Here is a 22,441-nt window from a genome sequence, read left to right as displayed (position 1 = left end):
TTGTACGTAAGTGAGATCGGAGTTACTGTTTAAGTTGAAGCACTTGAAGGAGAACTTGAAGAACTGAGAGGATCTGAGCTGTCTGTGTTGAATTACAAGTTATATAAGAAGAAGAGCACAAAAAAAAATCTCTGTTTATTATAGATCTGTCCTGTGTACATGCTGACAAGGAATCCATCTGTGTATACAGTCTATTTGTTAGGTCTTTTTCATTCAGGCAGCGTGAATGTCCTTTTCAGACCTAAATATGAAAGAGACTTTACCTTGACCCATGTCACAGACATCAATCTGCAGACCACATTCGATGTAGAGCTAACTAACAAATACGATTCAATATATATTCATCCAACAAAAATACCTCTGCTTGCTTTGTGCAGCTGCACATGCAGAGCTGATGGACGTACGGCTGGTTTGTGTCTATACTGTATGTACACACATGACACTGATGTATCTGAAGAACATTTCAAGTATGTGCATGCCTGTCCTTTTGGCAGAGGACAGTGAGTGTTGGGCATGTGCCATGTTGTCCCAGCAGGGTGCTAGAGCCACGTTGGAGGGGACAGATGGACTAAATTCTCTTTCCCCGTGGTTTACAATTCAGACAGACAAAGAGAGGAACAAAGAGCCAGGGAGACGGAACGCTACAGAGGGAGATTTAATCATTGAAATGGAGAAGAAAAAAAAAACCTTTTAGAAAGAACCTTGCTGCTTCAAAGTCGAGAAGATACCAAAAAATTGGAAGTACCAAGAGACAAATGCTGTGCCAGCAACATCTAGTGGATGAAAAGAGAGACAGAAATAGACTTTTTTTTTTCTTTTTTTACTGTGCCCAAACTGAGTATGGTGAAAACATGGCACTTTGGAAAAAATGTAACCCAGAAATACACAGTTTGCTGGTAACTGTGCCTGCTGAATGGACTAGTGAGAAAAATGTGACTGAGTTGGTAGCAACGTGATTTAATTAATTACTATATACACTTTACATTTAGCTTGAGAGTCATTTAAATATTCCTGTACACACAAAGCAAGCAAGCATGTTGGCAGCTCTACACTTCAGCATGAGCTAACTCGGAAAACTCAGACTTTCAAACCCCTGAAATCATACAACATGCCTTCAGCAAACGGCACACAGCCTGCGAATGTTTACCGCTGAGCTCATCTCTGATGCTTCATACCAAAAGAAACCAAAGGCATGAGAGAGTGTGAGAGAGACAGGGAGAGAGAAAAGATCTGATGCTGCTGAGTCCAGCTGTCGATCCGTGGAGCTGTAACATTAGTGATATTAAAGCACACCACTGCTGTTTTTAACTTGTCACTTATCATACTTTGTTTTGTTGCCAACTGAAATTTGTCTGTTTCGGTTTCCTGATTTTGATCACAGTTTTAGACTATTTTATTTTGGCAGCGGGGTTTTGTCAAAGTAAAACAGCAAGCTGGGGATTTTTTGTGCAATGGTAAAAAAGGGTTTTGTAGGAAAAGGTGTCTACAGTTGCCAAGACTGAAAAATTGAAAAAGAGTTTTGTGTGTTTTTCTTTCTCTTTGAAGGAATAGTTTGGCACTTACATGTACATGTCTGAAAGTGAGTCACAAATGTTGAACTATTCCTTAAATTGGGTTATTTTTGTCATTATGATATTCTTATTATTCTTACTGATAAACGACAACCTATACGAGATGACAGACATTAGAGCTGGGCTGGAGACAGTAGACCAGAGACAGAAGAACGGATTTTCATCAAAGCTACGTGAGTAAATAAATAAATAAATAAATAAATAAATCTTCTTTCTGTTATCATGTTAGTGTGACTCCTCAAGCTGGATAAAACCAGTGGTGTAAAGAATTACAAATCCTGCATGGCACATTTAAGACACTTCATGGACTACCATCGGCATTTAGTATGTAACACCAGTTGCTCTGCACATGTGAGGAAGACTGTGTTAGCTGCAGGTTTCCATAGCGACACTCCCTCCTGGGGTGAGCTGGCCGTTGCATCTCACCCAGTAGATTGTATTATGGTCTATATTTACTGTACTAACACACTCAGCGGGCCTTTGTACCTCTCCCACAAGGCAAATACAGATCTCCATGGAGACAGCTGAGGGAAGAAAAATGAAAATACACCAAATCCCATAGAGGAAGCCATGTGAAGACAAAAACCACCCTCATGCACAGACTGTGAAACCTCATCTTTAAAAATCACAGGACTGGACATGACCTGTTAAACCTGAACACTGTTGCTGATGATTTTTGCACTGAAATAAAGCAAATAAAATAAACAAACACAGTACGGCAAAATAGAGCCAGTGATGAAATTTCAGACTGTCTGCTTCTCTGTGGTGTAAAACTCTGAGCCTGGAAGAGATTATTCAAGACCCGAGGACAACTTGACCTCTCCTGCTATGAACAATCCACCCACATATCTGCCCATTTAACCTGCCTCTCTGAAGCTGGCGGTGTTAGGGAAGCGGAGGACCTCCTTTTCGAGAAGAAGTTTTCCTTGGTGACCAGTCGGACGCTGCCTCCCTCCTGCTGGGCCTTGCTCAGGGAGGCCTGGGCCACCTCGTCTTTGGTCAGGTACCTGTGAACACGGGATAAACGGGGCTGTGAAGGACGGTTACATAAGCAGAGAGCTTGATGAAGAGAGCTGATTCACATGTAGAGCATGGGGGCGTAGGTGCAAGGACAGCTCTCTCTGGACAGCATTAGTACCTGGGAAATATGATGTTGCCGGAGCATATCTGTAATCTTAGTCAACTGGACGAGACTGCAGCAATCCTGGGACTCACCCACATCAATGCAACACACACCATCACCAACAGAACTCTACAAATTGGCCCCGTGCAATACCAGATGCACGTTTTCATATTTTTCTTGGCACCAAACTGTGCTTAAATGCACAAGTCCTTACTTTCATTTATTTTCGATTCTATTTGTGTGCTTATGTTCTGTTTGTCCTCTTCCCCCGCTGAATCCTATTACTGTTGCTGCAGCAGCAATCTAATTTCCCCACAGGGATCGTCAATCATCTAATCTAATCCATCTGCACCACCACTGTTTTTTATGGCCCTTGTGATACAGATGCTAGGTGTGCAAGTTGAAAAATTGCATGAAACACTACATGTCAATCTGGTCAGGATTAAAATCACCCCAGGATGTCAGAGTTAGCACAAAATACAGGTGAGGAGGAGCTGGGGAGGAAGGGGGGAGTGTGGGGGTGGGTGGGGTTTCACTGACTTGTTTGTTCTGGGAGGAAGAGAATTTCTGTGGTCTTGAGGGAAAAGTAACCAATCACCAAACGTCCCCATGTAACATTAAGGCTTTCAGCAGAGGGATGATACAACACTCTAATGGTCCCTCTAGAGCAATTATCTTCCTCTCTCTCCTCCTCTACAGTGAAGTCAAAGGCCAGACTTAGCTACCAAACACCAGTCCTGCAGCTGGTGGAGATTCACCGTCTGGCTCAAGGACGCCGTGGCAGAGTGGATGTTCGCTGAAAGTGGGAAGCGAACCGGCGACTGCTTCGCAAACCAGCTACGTGCCGACAAACAGACAGACGGCAGCACCGCCACCATTTGAAATCTAGTCAATAATTGGAACAGCTCCCAGACCTGTAAAGCTCACGGCAAAATAAATCTATTTAACTAACTGCACAGTTAAAGACAGATCAAACTTGTCTGTGCTTAGATGTAGAACCATTTTGTTAATCCCATTTTACATCTTCCTGGGTGGTCGTTGAAATGCAGAAACTGATGAATTTGATGTTTCAGGCAGAAAATAGAAGAAATGTAATGAAATGAACGGTAAATATGAATGTATGAATTGGTTAGTTAATTCTATTTGAATGTCTACATGATGTGCTTCTATCCTGACTGCTAATGAAATACTGGCCTCCATAAAACCCTCTGCTATTTAAACAGGAAGGTGCTGCTGCTGTTTCGACTCACTTCTGCTCAGCCCTGCCGGCTATGTAGGGACATTTTTATGCATTTCCACCACCTCCATCTGGACAGAATACTTCCTTTGGGAGGGAGATGGAGAGAAAAAAAAAATAAAGGAAAGATGGATGACAGGAGGCAGAAAGTGGAGGAGGGAGACACATCAAAGAGGAGAAGTTTCTGTGGAAGCTGAGGGGAGATGAGGAAGAAGGTAAGTCTCCATCAAACACATGAGCTTCCTTTGCTTCAAACGGTCCCAGCGCAGAGGCTGGATGAAACGCGATACCTTACACTAAACTGGAGTCCAACTGCGCTTCTGGCAGAGTGTGGATGTGTGCGTGTTTGCATGTTTTTATGCAACTAGATACTTGGACGGCGAGTCTGTACACTGAGGTGACTGCTGCTCCTTCCTTTTTTGCATCAGATGGTTTTCATCACGATGGAGCTCTGTCTGTGCAAGTGGCTCCCTATATTCTTGATATCACGCACAATAAAAACAGCAACACACACAGGTTTCAATTTATTTCACTGTGGAGTGAAGAAGTCTCAGCTCTATGTTTGGTAACTGGTTGGCTGCTGGAGGTGGCTTCATATTTACTGAACGGACATGATGTTGCTGTCAGTTTCCTTCATCTAACTCCACAAGAAAACGGATACGTGTATTTCCAAAAATGTCAAACTTTAAGATAACTTCCTGCGGTTTTGACAGTAAATGTAAGAATGTTTCACAGGTGTGGAGGTTGCAGCAGCTCTCACAGCAGTCAGATGTATGTTTCTTGGATTGTGTGGACATGGTTTTCTGCTGGTAGCCATTTGATGCACAGCTGCAGGAGTGCTGTTTGCAGGCCTGTGGCGGCAGCGAGTTGCTGTCAGCGTACCCGCAGAGCCGCAGACAGCAGCCCGACTGCTCCCGGGCCAGCCTGTCGATCAGCTAAGGGGCCAGACCTCGCTCAGCTGTGTGAAATCAAAATAACAAGCTAATGCTCCGGTCTGGCAAAGCTGAAGCTGCGTTGATTGATTGCTGCTATCCCCCACCGGCCTAAGTGAAACATGGCTGCTACAGCAACAGTCTCGTCGGTGTCGGATGAAAGCAATTCCCAGCTGCAATGAGCCAACCAGGGAAGAAGAAACATGGAGCAACAAATTGAAACTTCAAATTTTTAAGTTTAACCTTCAAATCATTATGGCAAATTATGGTTAACATACGGATGAAGATGTAAGATTTCTTGCACAGGAAAAGCAGACTCTACCAGTAACAATTACAACCTCAATGGCCATCTCACAGTGGTTAGGATGGGTTAAATGCAGAGATCAAATTTCAATACACATTGTACTGTGTATGTCACAATAAAACTTATAGTGGCACGTGAAGTTCAGAGTACTACATCAACCTGTCTTTTTAATATCTTCTGTGACTGTAAAAGTAATGACTATTCTTTTTTTTTTTTTAAAGTTTGTCTCTCATAACTTCCCAAATTAAATACTAGTGCAATACAAAACCACTGGATGAACCGCAAGCATAAGCTGCAGTAATGATATGATGTCAAAAAGTGTTCTACTTATTCTGAGCCAAATGTTCATCTTACTTTTCCCCTGTTCATCTTTGTGGATACTGTATATGTACTACAGTATAGAATTTCAGAATTAACTCTACATTTGTCAAGAAATGCAATTTTATCCACACAGTACTGTATATAATGTGTTTTTTCTCCTTTCTATTGTATAAGTGTCACAAGTGGAACATTTGAACCCAAATGCAGGAGACGGCAGACACAAGAAACAGTAAGTCTAATTTACTGAAAAATTACGAAAACGACTCAAATGAACTCAGACTACAATGCAAACTTAACTAATGAGTGATCGAGGTGCAGGTGAGGAGAAGAATCACAGGTGAGCTGATTGGCTGAGGAAAACACTGGGGGTTAGAACAGAACTAACGAGGCTGGTGCAGGGCAGGTGTGCAGGAGGAACAGGTGCAGCAAAGGTGCTAAAGCGAAGGACAGAGACAGACAGAAGGCAAACGCAGGGGAGGGGAGGAAACCTGTAAAAACACAGGCAAAGCTATCGTTCTGCATGGTGTATGCTATTGAAAAGATGTGCTGTCAAACCTTTGTCTGGACAACAGGCGAAAAACTGAATCTTGCTAACCACCGCCACTGTTTCTTAGCAACCAACCCGATTAGTTACAAATATGAGACCATGGTTTACATATATACCTGAAAAAAATTGCGCATATTCTTATTTTATAACAATGGCGTATGACGGAAGCAATACACCATTTTTAGCCAGCGTTGGCAGTAATTTTAGCGTACGTAGGCAGGATGCAAACCAGATTTAAATCCTCTTAACTCCTCTAAAATCACTGTGAATCATTGTGAGTGGCTTATGACAAAAATATCAACAGTGTTGGAAACCCAGGCAAAGTGCATTAAGTTTGAAGTAGCTGAAAACTGAGCGTCTCAGTGCTGGGAAGGTGAGCCTCAGTCGCCCCGCTGAGCCAAAGCTGGAGCTTGATTGGTTCTGATTAGTGAATAAATCAAACAGGTATCAAATCAAGCCGGGCCAATTGCCTCCTACTCACACCTTGATTAGGTTCATGCACCCAAACACATTCCCCGGTTGAGAAACATTCTCTCTCACTTACACACACACTCACACACACACACACACACAGGAGTCTACCCTGTAATTGGCAAACTCTCCCTGCTTCTATCCACGCCAGCTGTAATTAGTGTGCCAGCAACAATGCTTGTTTGTCAAAAAACACACATGTACACACACACAGCGCTCATCTCATCCTCCCTTATTCCTCAGCTGACACCCTCTGATATACCCACACACACACACACACAAATACTATTCAGCTTTCCACAACGCCTGGGGCAGTTAGCATTTACAAATCTGCTTGTTTCTCTGTGAAATCTCCCACATTGCTTCTCGGTTTCTGACATAATGTGGAGAACTTCATCTCTCTATTTCCACCATTTTAAATCGTACAGTAACTGGCACAACAGGGGTGGTAGAGTTTGGGCAAATTATCACTTACTGTCGAGCTTCGAGGGAACAGCACACTTCATCCCCTCTTACATTACATTCATTTGAGACAGATCAGTTTTTACATGTAAAAAAATAAAAGGCTGTTGTTTGACCGACTCGTGTTTGGAGAACCTAACTGTATCTTACTGTATGTTACCCAAAATCCAATGAAATTAACATATAACCCCACAAATAAATGTGGTTAGTTAATAAAATGCTCCTTGGCTTTGGAGATACCGTGTACTACTGCTGAAAGAAGTGAGCTTAGCTGGATATGCTTCACTACCCTCCAAACACTGTAAATGGCGAGCACTGCTCATACTACAGTACACCCTTCAACAAGCTTGACACAGCTGCCCTGGTTAGCTACAGCTGCTAAGGTGTGATGGACCAACTACTGAAACGAATGGTCAGTGACGACCAGAATGTTTAATCATGGCAAGTTTTTGAAAGTCAAAGTAGCACATTTTCTTCAAGAACATATTTCCAGCTAGAATCTGACCTCTTGGTGCTCGAGTGGGGGCGCTGGGTGGTGGCCAGCTGCTGCAGGCCAAAAGTGGGGCTGTGGAAGAGGAGGCCACTGCGGCGAAGCAGCTTCTGCTTCATGGCTGCCAGGCTGCTCCACTCCTGAACGAACCTCAAGACCTGCAGGGTTGGGGGTGGGGGTGGGGGTGTAGGACATGACACCACTTCATATTCAGTTTCTTGATGAAACCAAAAGGGCTTCAATCGTCTTCAACACAGCAATTGATAGTTTGGCTATTGGAGCCTTTTTAAGAGCAAAACATGTTTTCAGTTTTTCAATTTTGAAAAATACACTCAAGCTGAAGACAAACAATCCAAACCTGCAGAGCACACAAACACACTAATACACAGAAGGAGACGGTTTTCAAGATTGCAGAATAAAACCCATCACACCAGGAGAGAGCTGTATATGCTTTCAGCCAAGTCAAGGACTCAAAGAAAATCTTCTGGCAAAATAACAAATAGCACACCAAGCACCGAGGCCTAATGGGCAATTTACCTACGTATATTACACTGGAGGAGTGTTTTGGTTTTTTTACCATGGAGGATACCTACTCTCACAAAAAGATTATTTGTGTGAAAATAAAACTCAATATGCATTATACAGAGTTTTCAGGCCCACACTTGCTTTTCCAATGTTCCAGCAGTTGAACTGGGCCGATTTTGATGGAAGATTGACTTAATATTCATTAAAAGCAAAGCAGCAGATCACCGTCAGGTAAAAAGCAACGACATTTAGAAAAATAAATACCAAATTTTAAGACTTGACTCAAAGATTCCATACGGTTAAAATCATTTTAATGAGATTTGGGTCATTTGCAGTTTCATAAACCCTTTTTTGTTTTTGTTTGCTGCTGGGTGACTCATCCCAAACTCTCTTTTTCGGATCACTGGGCTGAGAACTTAACCTGAGAGACAGTCTGATCAATTCTATTCAGGGCTGATTGAACATCTGGGCGAAAGAGGATCATCAATCTTTGAATATTTCATGTTGAATCTGGACCAGCCTGACTTTTTGACTTGGTTTGACTTGAATGAATTGACTCATAACTGAATATAAGCAATCTTTCTAATCTTTTTAAATAGGGGACATTTACTGGACGTGGCGTTTAAATTTCACAATTGGGTATTCATTTGAAATTATTATGGTCTTTCTTTACTTTTATGTGAAAGCAAGAACCACTGGATTTGTCATTTCTGTGCTTGAGCACACAGATGGGGGCACAAACTCTGCTTTACATACACTAGATTGGCTGTAATGTCCTTGCAGGGGCAGAGAAGATTTTGAAATATCCTGAGAACGTTAACTGCGTCACAAGGTCATCAAAGGTTCGCCGAAAGTCAGGGAGTCAAAACTGATGTCAAAAGGCGTGACTGAGGAGGAGAGTGGGATGGCGCTTCCAGCTTTCGGCTTCTCCAAAGGTCAGATGGGTTAATAGGTGAGTACCAGACATTGTGTGGGTAGGAGCGTTTTGATTTATGACTGTGAAGCTGGACAAGTTGTGTCCTAATGATGCTTTTGTCTCTTAAAGGACCATATGCACTATGTAGATTTGCTATAAAAACTGCAGTGTCCAGTAAAGCCAGCCTTGCCATTTCAGTCCTTTGAAAGGCCCAATTTTCACAGAATGCAGATTCATAATTGTCTCCCGAAAGCTCTTTTTAATAAGGTTTGCTCGGGCAGCCTCCCTCTGGTTGTACTGAGCGTAGGTGAGTTTACACGCCACTGCCTCCACGTCCAAACCGTGTTGCAGCCCACATTAAACTGCTTGCTTCGTATTGATTTTGATGGACAATTGGAGTGTAGCAGGGCATAAATGATGGGTCAGAGGATGGATGCAACTCACGCCTTTGTTTTACAAACCAACATAAACAACATGACAGGTGGGGTGTCTGTCAGCGGCTCCGTTACCGCTACAGCAGATTGCAGGATTTAATATTAGCTGGTTGGCGTGTGGAGTCGTTTGAGGCGATGATCCGTCTCCTTTAACGACCCTCATAAAACGGCCCTTTCTCTTTTGCTGCTCTCCTTGGCCGCCCAAACCCCCAAACTGCCCCCTCTCTTATTTCCTCTCTTCATCATCCCCGCCCCCTCCATACTGCCACCCCACCCCCCACCCTCCTCCTCCTCCCTGTTCAGGCCTTGCTGTGGTGGAAATGGGCACACCCACACCCCCTCGCTCCCATTCGTCGGGCTCCTGATGCTGCGCTGCTGCTCTTCTTCCTCGTGATCAGTCGTGTCATTAGTTTCACATGGCAGTGACACACACACACGTCTGAAATCTGTTTAATAACCCCTTACAGCCCTGTGCCTCATCTCCATCGCGTCATTGGAAGTGGGGAGATAGCCCTACTGACTGTCATATCAAAATAAATTATCTTAGTCTAAAATTAAGGTCATCCTCAAAGCAGCCTATGGGCTTACTAGCTGAAAAACTTTTAACTACACTCTTGAGCTCATGTAAAAGTTTCTGTCATCTTGGAAATTGTGTAAAGTCAAATGGTTGAATTTTTCTTGTCTCTCTAATCAATCAGAAAATAGAAATACTGGTACATTTTACAACCTAAAAGTCAACTCCAGTAGACTTCGCCCTTTAAGGCGATTTTTACAGTAATGGCACATTAATAGGTAGAGTTCCCTCGTGTAAACACTTCAGTCCACGTGCACACACACATTCATGAAAATCAAAGCACACACACACACACACACACACACAGCCTGGCGGGAAGGGCAGACCTGTATTCGATTTTCCCGGCGTTGGCTGAGGGCCTCGGGCAGGTCGTCCCAGTTGGTTAGCTTGATGTCCAGAGGGACGAAGCTCAAGTTCAGTGAAGTGCCGTCCTGAGAGATGTGGAGACAGAGAGGAGGAAGACAAAGAAAAAAGATTTGTTACTTCTGTTAAAACTGCTACTGTCATATTCATGATAAAAATCTTTGGTTAATATAAGGATGTCATAATGTAGCATCACAATCCATATACCCATGTGTAATAATCCCTGGGACAGTTTGCAGCTGTGGGTCACTTTACTTGGTCTTAATATTTAGCATTTATAAGCAACATGTAAACATTTAATAGTTTATAACACCACAATGTAGCTGTAAGCAGAGTCCAGGCTGGTTGAACTGGGTGTAACTATTAACATTATGACTATTTTTTGAATATATTTATACATTATCATATCAACAATACAATTATAGGATTTGTACCCGCAGGTACAGGACTAGTGAGATCATAAATGGCGCCAATTATGGAGATTATGAGTTCATTGACAGAAAATGAATCTGAACTTCTTCAGGTTTTGATTATTTGTCAGTGTGTTAAGCTTAAATGCCAAAACTTTCACTTGGTTGAGCACAGTTTTGGCAGAAAAGCTATATAGAGATGTGCATAAGACACACTTGGTGGCTCTTGGAGGCAGTAAAAGGAGCTCCAGAGCATAGTGACACCACTACACTACACTACACACATTCCCTTCATGGTTCTTCAGAGGTTCCTCACTGGCTCCTCGTGCTTTCCTGCCCAAAACAGTTGGTGAGACGTGGGATTTGCTGCTGAGTCACTGGTGTAACCAAAGCAAACAAATACAACCACGCATGTTTACTTGCTCAGCATACTTCCAAGTGAATGATGAGACAGCGGGGTTATTGTTTGACAAGAATAAATGTCAGGGTAATATTGTAGTTATATAACCAGAATACAAACCTTGGAGGGGGGATGGATTGCAGCGGATGCTATCAAATAAATGTAAAATAAACCTTCAAGTGTCAGGGAAGGTGGGAGTCTTTCTGTTTTCTCATTAGATACAACAGACGAATTCAATTTAATGTTAATATAACTTCCTCAGATAGCAGAAGTTAATGCTATGCTACTGTGATCTAGCAGGAGGAAGTCAAACAGGCCTTGTAGCTCACTGTGTTGAATGTTTTTGTTAGCACACTTTGGTGACTTTAAGTCTGCGATGGCATTTTGACACTAGGCTGAGAATACTGCGATGTTTTGGCTGACTTTTGGTATCAAAATGCTCAATGTGAGCACAACTGCCCAAAGTATCATAAGAAAGGAGTTTCACTGACATCCTGCTGCTGTATTGTTTATTTTCAAGTACATTTATCACAGTTATTTGACTTGTCTATTGTGTTTATTTTCACATGAAAACTGCAATATTGTTTAACATTTCACTAAAGTATTAGCATCAAACACATGCTGTAATGCATGCATTTGCAGTGTTTAGGCAGGGTGGTAACCAGGCTGAAACACTTGAATCATACATTGAAATATTTCTGTGACTGTTCGTCTGAGTGTGCCGTGCGTCCTGTAGTGTAACCACTAGGCTGACGTTTTTGCTTGGAAGTGAAATGTCCTGACAACTTACGCATGGTTTGCCATGAAATTTGGCAGTCTGTCGTAGCTGAAGGCTGAATTGGTCGTGTATAAAATATGTGCGACAATAGCAACCGCGGCACAGAAACTGACACTCTATAATTACCAGCCAAAGATCCAGTTTTTTAGCATTTACATGCAATTAGGTTCATTGTGTACTGTAGCTCAACTTGTATTAAAGTACAGGTATTTTCAGCCAAGCAATCAGATTTTTAATGACCGACTTGCAGAACTTGAATGCAATTACATTCAAGTTCTGTAGTCTGGCCACACTTTATTCTTTATTGGTTGTCATGGTAATTCTTGTGTGATGCAAGGAGCTTGTTAGAGATCTCTCTTGTTTCCTGGCCTTTGTTCTAATATATGAATACCACTTTGAAGCTAATGCTTCTCTTGTGACAGTAAGCATGCATTAGTAACACAAATGATGACGATTATAAGAGTATGAAAAAAAAGTGCATATAGCCACGAGAACGTATCTCACTGTGATTATGGGTAATCAGGCTGCCGCTGTTGGGAGGTAACTGCATAATGATTGTAAAAAATAACTACAGCAAAGAACATTTTCACAGTTATTACTGCTTCATTAGCACTAACTACTGCCAATATGAAACCTGAGAAGCCACTTACCCTCAGTGTTAACTTAACTCGCACCACAGTGATTGTGCTGAGCATCAGGAACATTTCACAAGACAGACACAAGACACAGGCGGACCACTGAATTTAGGCAAAAGCTACAATCTGGATTTCAGTTTTAAGAGCCACTTCAGGCATGGAAATCATGGATGGTGAGCACAAGCAAAAGATGGGAAAAGGGATAAAGTTTAAAGGTTAATACCTGACGGCAGCTGATTCATGGATTTGGAGATACAAATCAATATTGGGAAGTTTTTTTTTTTCCCTGTGCTGTACCCTCCACCTGCCCATGTGTTTATCTTGATTATGGTAAAATAAACATCATGGAGAGCTGGGGGAATGGTGAAGCAGCTTTGCTAGATGTGATTGAAAAGAGGTGTACCATCCTCCCACATAACAAGCTCGTCAATAATAAATGTAGCACTTCAAAACGGAACTTTATTTCAAAATTGGATGACGATAATTTTGAAAGTGACATAAACTCATACTCATTTATCTCCATATCTTTTTAAAAAAAATGTTAGCACATTAGCATGAACTTCCTGTGGTGTAGTCAAAATATCCCCAGACACTAGATAAACAGGATGCTAGATGCAAAAAAAACGTGCATGGAGAGGTTTACAAGCAGAACTCTGCTCAAATGAAACTGAGAACTGAGAAGAATTTAGTTAAGTGTTACTTATTGGCCACACAGGATCATGAAAAGAGACTTTGCACACCTGCTTGTGTTATTTATCTTGGAAACACTAAAGTGTAACAAAAAGAAGCGTTTTCCATCTGCTCTTCCATCAGCTGTCACAGAATAACACAGCCAGACTGAAAACCAATCACCTTTTCACTGATCACAGAGCCTGAGAAAAGCTCAATGAGCACAGTCAACAGTGTGAGCAGTCTTACCTTGAAAACAGCTCGTTCTTCTCCACCAGTTTCTGTGCAAAACCCTCCGACACCTTCTTAAAATCCAGCGCTCTGATAAGATTACTAGATGCTAAAACGCACTCTGGCCTAACAGACACTCATTTTTGCGATTCCAGCAGTTTAAGGAACATAAAAACTCATTATTTTGATCTCTTGATTAATATAGCATATATGGATGATAATGGATTTTGGTGATCATGGATTTATCACACATTACAACATAATGAGTACGACAAAATTATGGAGTCACAGCAAAGGATTTTTGAGTACGTTTAACACAACATAATGCATGTTTGAATCATCCTGACGTGGTAAACCCCATCCATCTGCCACTCCTGGTGTCGACGTGAAACACACCAGCCACCCACAGCAGAGCAGGAACACTGAATCCTTGAATAAAACAACAGCTTGATGTGTTGGAAATGGACATAAAATTCCTAATACTCTCAATATTTCTCATTCAAACCCCAGTGATAAATCTCCCCCTGATTGTGCGCTGAGCATCCCCCTGTGTGAATTCTACGCCTGGTCCAGGATTACCCCGATGTGACAGCTTTCCAGCCAAATTCCTACAGTTTATCATTTAAACGACAGCGGGGGACATTTATCTCCACGGCTTATCGTCTCAGCCACACGTACACGACACTTGTCTATTGGCGTCAGGGTAATATTCCATCAGTGATTCAGTTCAGCGTCTTGGTCCTCTCCCTGTAAAACCCTCTTGTCTCTTATCTATGTTAGCGGGGAAGGAATCTGATCCCTCATGAATGAAACAAAAGGGCGTTAAGTATCACAATCCGATCAATGCAGAGGTCTGCTGGCAAATGGCCCTCAAGACGAGTGCCAAGAATGCACAGGAGTGTAATCAGAGTGAGGCTGGGGTTAAACTGCGGTTTATCTTAGCCTGCTAGGGTGCAGGAAAATCCAGAAGGTTCAGCGACAAAAGCAGCTAAGAGAACATTTTACTTAATTATCCGAGCACTCGAAGTATTCACACAGAAGGATGAAAAGGGAAAAGTTGGAAGTGGGCTTTGAGATGGGCGGATCTCTGTTAAATCGTATTGGTAATCCTTTGGTAATTCCTAAACCTTTAATTTGTATTGAACCAGAGAATATGAAAGGACTTTTTGGAAGAGCTTTTCTTTCTGCTTTCGCTGCACAACCTTGATCAATCTCAGAAGAAAGAAATGAAAAGAAAAATAATTGTGAAATAACTCAAACTGGCTCTTGTTCCTCAGCTAAGACAGGAAGGAATCATGGATACTCATCAAGCTTCAAGGTCATTCAGTAATATTATTTTTTATACTACGCTGCAGTTATAACAACATATCATGTTTTTCATGTCTGAGTTTATCATAGTTGGTGTCCGTTGCCATGCAACATCTAACAGGACTAATTTGTAGCGCCTTTCAATCACCATTAGCTCACAAAACATTTCTTGAACTTCCTTAATGTTGTTGGAAACCATTTCCTCACATCCGTCCTGTTTGTTAATTGGCGATATGTGAAGGAACTGCACAGACCTGATTTTATTTTTACTGTATAGCTGTTTGCAGCGCTATCTCAACAAAGTGATCTTGATCTCAACGAGCCTCCCCGCTCAAACCGAGGAATTAATTACGTTTTGTTCACTCTTCAGCTGAATATGACAAGAACACGCTGGTGAGGAACAAAACATGGAGGAGTCATCAAAACTCCACTTTCCCTTTCAGTTTTACTTATTTTTATTGCCTTGAGAGTTGAAATAAAAATGATTACATCAGACTTCTGACTTTCATTTGGAAAGTAAGAAGAGCTCCTGTTTCCTGACAGTTAAAGCTGCACAAGATGGGTCTGCACTTAATCATCTTCAAATAGCTGCAGAAATGTAATACCTCCTGCACGAGCATGTGACACAATCAGGTATCACACAACATTTTAAACTACAGGGACAAGAGACAACAAAGTACTATTTTCTTTTCCTCTGGGCCAGTTTCAAACACTGCAGGCATGCCTACATGCTAATGTCCATCTGCTCATACAGGAACGCAGTGTTTTAAGGGAAAAGTGAGTGTTGAGACTGTAAATGAAAAAACTACCTTCTGATGTAAGTGTTCGATGGGAAATTGAACTAAATAACTACCTCACCCTGAATGCGGACAAATTACTGCTGGAGGCTTGAAAATAAAATGATGGCAGTTTTTATTTTTTCTGTGCCGTGTTGCAGTGATGCAGCTAGCCAATCACGGCCCATCACCGAGCAGAACATGGTGATGTTTTTCAAATTAAAGTGAGAGTCAATTACGAGGACTTGCACCTCTGCACTTTGTAAGTATATCATAAGGCCCTTGAAACCAGGGGACTGCCCATTGTTCTGACGGCTCTTTACTCTGAAACCCCAATATGTCCCACTGGACCAAAAGCCCATTTGTCCGACAGCCTGTTACTCCAACAGCAACCCCATTGCCCTGAAGGCGGCTCTTCCAAAAAGACACCGCCACTGGAGCTTTTTGCCCTGAATACATTAATGCATCCATAACGCAGCTGAGGAAATTCAGTGAGGGCTGAATATGATTTCAGCTGCATGCGGCTTAATTCTTTGGCATTGTATGATTACTGTACGGCAATCTTATGGAATACTGCTATTTTTATAATGTCTAAGTTGTACTGCATTTTCCAAAAACTGCCCTAAATACCTTACCACAGCCAAGTGTGTTAACACATGAAGTAAATTCATTACACTATTCACTCTTACTGCAAAATCAATTCACAACCTTAAGAAACAAAATCATCAGTACAACAATGCTGGTCCCCTTACAAGCTGAGCCATGACCATTATCCAATATGCACAATCACACACTCACACAGACTGTGGTACCTTGGTGTACAGATATATTCGGTCTGTGTACTGGCTGGCACAGAACTGCAGCCCCGTGTAGACGGGATGGGCGGCGCTGGCGTCATCTCCATCATTGCCCTCATCATCGTCATTAAGATCAGCAGCAGAAGACAGACACGCCGCTGCTCTCCGGTCTGCAGGGAGACAGGAAGAGGCTGACTAATATCTCACTGAGTATTTATTATTGACTCATTATTGGCTCTCGCAGCTTTATTGGTGCCTGTGTTTGCTCCTCTGGTGATGCAATGAATAGCAGAGACATTAAATTCAAGCAGCTTTTGAGACCTATTATACACAGCACAATATTGAGAAGATATGACATTTGCAGCAGATCATTTAAATGTGTGTGTGCATTTGTCGTACATGATTGAAAAAAAAGAAACTGCCATATATGTAAGTTTATTGCTTTCAAACACCTAATTACAGAATCCGAAATGAAAATGTGTAAGTAATTATCTTTGACATTTTCATATAAATCGGAATGAAAGTCAATTTTGCTTTTTCTATCACCAACCTACACATGATAGTCTAAATGATGCTTTTTGGTTTCTAAGGGCAAAAGGAACGGGTTGTTTTGAATGAACAGAAGAATAATTTGCCAGCACAAAAACGCTACCAAAGTATCAAAATATAAGTGCTTAAAATTAATATCTTCAGTCGTGCTTTGTTTTTGAGTTGGCGAATTTAACATCCATGTCAGCAGACATGAACATGGAAGACAGGATGTCTCTCGAAATTGGACCTGATTGGACATTCACACCACATGCTGGTTATTGGTCTTAACTTAGCTTTCTGAATAAATACTAGGAGACAATGAGCCACACATTTGCAGAATCATACTTCACTGCTGATCTACTGGCAGAGGCAGTGAGTCATATGGTGATCCAAACACCAGCTACCATGTCCAGTTTAATGAATGGTGCAACACATTTCAGAGTTTAAAAGTACAGGGCTTTTCTTCTTTTTGGACTTGCAGCACAAATGTAGTCATGACACACAGCTGCTAGACATTTTAGACTTATCGAAACATAATCAACATGCCTCGTTAGGATTTAAATCTCACAGTGTAGAAGAAACACTGAGAGCTTAGTACAGAGCTGGAGTCGGCATGTGGTTAGCCTAGCTTAGCATAAGGAAATATGAAAACATCTGCTTGTTCATCCACATGCAGCAAGTATACTCACAGTTGGGGAACATAGCTGTTTGACAGAATTCTTCTACTTCTTAAACAAAATAAACGATTAAAAAAAAAACACTGGGATGAAAAATGCATCATCACAAAAATATTTCCAAAGGACAGTGACAATATGTTAATATGTGTAGGCTAATTGCTAAAATGCTAGTCAGTTGTTGCACTAATCCTACGGAGGACATTAAATAAATGTGGCTGCACAGCTAATAAGCAGCCTCTCCTGTTTTGGTTTCTCCATTCAAGACAAGTTGCTGTTGGTAAACGGTGCAACTTTGCTTGTCAGAGTTGAGTCCACTGATTGCTCTTGGAACAAAAGCAAATGAGGACGCTACCCAAAGTGCCAAACTATTCTTTTAATGTTATATAATAGTGTGGAGCCACACTGAAGGCCCATTTCTTTGACAGGAACCTCCCAATTTATTTTTCACAAGTTCACACAAGAATTTACTGAACAACAGGATGGAAACGCTGCTAGAAAGCAAAAGCGAGAGAGAGAGAGAGTGATAAAATGACAGTCACAGATGGAGAGAAACAGAGAAAGAGATAAGAGAGAGAGAGAGAGAGAGAGAGAGGGATGGTCATTAATGTCAGCAATGTAGCTCGCTCATCCTGCCAGCATCTAGCAAGAAAAGGTCAGGCGGTGGAAATGAGCCCGCCGCTGCTCGACCACGCTTCATTTAGACAATGACCTATAACACTCTGATAATACTTGCCTTAAATCACTTCGCGTGGCCAGTTGTCTGCCTTGTCTGTGTGTGTGAATTTTAGTGTGTGTGTGTGTGTGGATTTGGCTTGCTAATGGGGAAAAATACTGACACGGGCTGATGTCTGTGACAAAAGTATTCCCATTGAACACGTGCTGCCATGTACCTGCACCATCACGGGTCTCTAGCGGTTATGGGACAGCATCAGCTTTTGTGCTGAAACACTAAGAGGGCTGAGCGGCATAATGGAACAAAGACATCCTTCCCATCATGCTGGGAATGTGGGCCAGAATGTTTCGGTTGCCGTCCTAAATTTAAACATTATGGATTCATGGCAGGATGGAAAGTCAAATTACTGCTACTCTGAACACATTTACTCAATCGGCTTCTTATTATGAGTGACAGGGTCCTACAGGAGCAAACAATTTTCTGCCAAAGTTAGAACAGTTTGGGTTATTTTAAAGGAGGAATTTCAATATTGTGTTTTTTTTCTCTGTGCTTTTCTCATTGGTTCACATCATCAAGTACAGATCAGACATGGCTCATTAGTACTATTAGGGATAAGCTAAAATAAAGTACTATAAAATAGAGATACGGATCATCCACTGTGACTTCCTTTTTTGTGCTTATTAAGTTTCTGTCAGTGAAACTCAGCTCTTCCAGCACAGGTGGCTCTTATTTGACAGCCCTGCTTTAATTTGAGAACTGACAGCAGTTCCAACCCACCGTTGATTTGTCTGATAATTTGTGATGCAATTTGATCTCTTTTGTTTCAGGGTGAGATCATCCTGATAAGTCAGCTCCTCTCTTTGACCCATCCTGTACAACATCCATATCTTTCTTTTTTATGTTTGCTTTCCTCACAGGTGCAATTTCACCAGGTCTGTTAGACCTTGTCCTAATCTCACCCCGGCCTCAGCTGGAATGGACCACTTTTTGTCTGAAAATACCAAGATGACCAGACAGAAGCATTGTCTGGTCATGTGGTCAAGCATCACAAACCTAGAGCCCAAACATTTTTATGGCACTAGACAAAATCCCATCTATCTGTCCTTCTGCCTCTGTAATGAAACCTTGCAGATCTGCAGTGTGCACACTATATTTGTTGTAAGCAGTTTTTTCCCCCCTTCCCCTGTTTGCAGTGGCGGAACGCGCCAGCTGCATTAAGTGGGCCATTTATACGATGGGGGCAATTCATCTTACAAAGCCGTCTTATTAGACTGTCACTTACGCAGTATGAACAGTGCCTTCAAAACACCCCAAGGGATTTATTTGTTATTTTACTGCGAGAGAAAGAAAACAACGCCTAATTGGACTGAGTCATCTCATCTTCTGCAGGATCGAAACTAAAGATATAACAAAAAAAAAGAAAATAATAATAAAAATTCCAAGTGTGCACTTCAAGTACAAACAGGTCTGGTGCATCTGCTGCAATGTTTGAACTAACATAAAAACTAACAAATAAAAAAAGCACCTCCATGTTCAAATGTTTGGGCCATGCAGATAGATGAATCGACAGACAGTAAGGAGAAGCAGACAGACAGACAGACAGACAGACAGAGAGGTGGAGGAGGAGTGATTGCCTGTCTGTGCTGTGAGGAAAGTAATCTCAGAGCAATCAAGAGATGTGGGTGGCCGACAGCTCTGTGGTTTGCCTTCTAAAACCACAGGCAGGTAGAGGGAAAAATCATTAGGCTCCGCTCCTGACCCCATAGGTCAATTTTATTGGACAACCGCTGTGTTTCATACTAAACCCACGCTGACGGAGACGGACCGCCAATAGCATGTAAGCAACAAACTGACTAACCACTAACAGGACGGACGGAAAGATACAAAGCCAGACAAACGGAGAGATAAACAGATATTAGTCGTCTCCAATGAAAAGTACATGTCAGAAGGAGACGTGAGGGGCCAAGTTGGCATCCAGCGGCGTCTCTTTAGTGCTGCCATTTCTGATCGACAGTGAAGCTTTTATCTCTCCCCGAGAGTCGCTCGGAATAGGGGTGTGTGTGTGTGTTTTTTTTTTTTAAAGAAGGCATTTTGCTCACCTTTAGGATTTCTGCACCTCGAAGTAGGAGGAGTGCAGGAGGCACTGCAGGGGAAGCTGCAGAGGGATTCAGTCCCAGACCGTTGGGGGGCACAGGTAGCTACAGAGACAGGAAATTAACCACTCGACAATCTCTGGCCACTAATAGATGTCAACGTGTGTGTGTGGCTCTGAAAGGAATCTGCCAAATTGTTGCTCGCTGATCTTTGGATGTTAAAGGGTAATAGGGGCTGATAGCTTGCCTGTTAAAACCTAAATTGCTTGTGTTCCCGCCCAAGTATTCTACAAAGGAGATTCAAAAACAGCCTGGAACTGCTACCAGCTTAGTTTCATCTTCCAATAACTGTGCCCCAAAATGTCTGCACGCTTTCAGAGGCAACACCCAGGTCACAGGCTTTTCTTAGACTCTGCTAGTCTGGCAGTTTTTTTAAAGCTCTTCATATTGCACACGGTGTAATTAGTTCTTTGTAATTAGCGCAATTTATTGCTTTGCGTATCCCTTTGAGACACAAGTGCTTGAACACAGAGGTCTTAATTTGCAATATTACACACTGTGTAATTGGGAATTTGTTTCTTCGCATCCCTCAGAGACTTGCAGACATGTACACATATAACCAGTGTGGACGGGGAATGCAGGGAAAGCAGGTTGTGTTTCAAGGATAAGTTGGTGTCAGGAGAGAACTTGTGCCTTTTTATGTAATTAGACCTTAGTCCACTTTATTAAAAAAAAAAACACACACACACACACCCAATCAGAAGCTCATCAGGTTCCTTCTGGATGATTTTAAACATTAAACCTTGTGTGTGTGTTTTGGTGCTCTAAGCAGGTCTCTTGTTTCAACAAGCTGCACTCTGGAGATTAGTGAGATTTAACTCAATATCTCTTTCCTGAGTGCAGAAACAGGCAATATCCCCAACTAGATACTAATAATAGTAGGAATAATAATGCATAGCCACATATGGAATGAGATAAGGTTTGAAGTGATGGTATTAAACAGCACTATATGGGCAGGTGACAACGTGGCACCAGCCAATTTCCCTAGATATGAAAAGGAGAAGATTGCAGGTGGGATTACCATGTGTGTGGTCAGGGGGGAGGCGACCGCCACCGCCAGCAACGTTGTCGCCTCGCTCTCCCGCTGATTGTTTGCCTTTGAGCTGCCGCTTGTCCTCCTCCTCTGCTTCTCCTGGTTTCTGTTTGTCTTTCGGAAGCTCATCCTCCTCCTCCTCCTCCTCGCTCTGTTTGTCTTTGCAAGATTTCTGAGGCTGGGCTTTTCCTCGGCTGAGCTCTGGCTCGCTGTCGGGGATGGAGAGGACAACGCATGTCTGGTCCCGCTCGGCTGAGGGGGGCTGCCAAGGCCTGAATGGCCCTGAGCCAGCAGAGAAAGAGGGAAAGAGAGAGAGAGAGAGAGAGAGAGAGAGAGAGAGAGAGAGAGAGAGAGAGAGAGAGAGAGAGAGAGAAACGAAGATTACTTTATTGGCCGAGTTGCACAGTGTAATCAGACTTTGAAGAGTTTCATTCCCTGGTGAGATATCCATCATCTGAGGAGTGTGACAGTGTGACAAAATGCCTTCTGACATGAAAGTAAAACTCAATATGGCTCATTAGTGATGTTATTAGCTATCATAAGTCCTTAACTGACAATTTTAGAGAATGTTATTGTGTAAAATGGGCAGACATAAGCAGGGACGTGGTGCAATGCACACAACACACTTTTTGGAGGATTTTTACAAGAAAGCATTTATAGTGCACATAAAACAATTTCTAACACGTTTCTGAAGATCATTCTATTATCTAGCTCACAGTTCGCTACATACTGACCACTAACTGAAGCTCTACGCTGCTGAGTACAGTTTTGTCTTAAGATATTAGCTCCGCAGCACAGCAGCAGTGAAGCAGAAAGCTGCAGACTGAACACCTGCCACCTCCTCTTTCACCAGCTCTGGGATCAGGGGACCAACACAATTTGCTGGAAGAATGAATTTATGTTCATGTCACATTGTTTTCTTAATTTCCCGGCTGCATCACGTGCAATCAAATCTAAAGAAAATAATTATCGGCGATTGCTGCATCTGTGCGGCGGTCCAGCCGGAGTGCAGAGAACGGTGTTCCAACAGCTGATAATGGCAGAGAGCCAAACACACATGAAAGAACCAGCTTACGGCACCTTGTAGACTGGCTTTCAAG

General features: G+C 42.3%; 1 protein-coding gene across 5 annotated transcripts in view; it reads right to left on the bottom strand.

Moving 5' to 3' along the window:
* Positions 1–22,441, bottom strand: part of zranb3 (zinc finger, RAN-binding domain containing 3) — a 72,835-nt gene that overhangs the window by 17,240 nt on the left and 33,154 nt on the right. For 4 of the 5 annotated variants that reach the window (XM_046381955.1, XM_046381956.1, XM_046381954.1 and 1 more), the window contains exons 14-19: positions 21,330–21,623; positions 20,255–20,353; positions 16,290–16,444; positions 10,234–10,338; positions 7,474–7,616; positions 2,434–2,578 (exon numbers count right to left, since the gene is read on the bottom strand). In XM_046381955.1, the coding sequence (XP_046237911.1) occupies positions 2,434–2,578; positions 7,474–7,616; positions 10,234–10,338; positions 16,290–16,444; positions 20,255–20,353; positions 21,330–21,623 (941 nt within the window). The remainder of the gene's footprint in view (positions 1–2,433; positions 2,579–7,473; positions 7,617–10,233; positions 10,339–16,289; positions 16,445–20,254; positions 20,354–21,329; positions 21,624–22,441) is intronic. The other variant, XM_046381957.1, reaches the window with a different exon arrangement.

This window comes from Scatophagus argus, chromosome 24, assembly GCF_020382885.2.
Source record: "Scatophagus argus isolate fScaArg1 chromosome 24, fScaArg1.pri, whole genome shotgun sequence".
In the NCBI taxonomy this organism is placed as follows: domain Eukaryota; kingdom Metazoa; phylum Chordata; class Actinopteri; family Scatophagidae; genus Scatophagus; species Scatophagus argus.
Note: the sequence above shows the minus strand (reverse complement) of the source record. Positions and strands in the feature narration are given on the sequence as shown.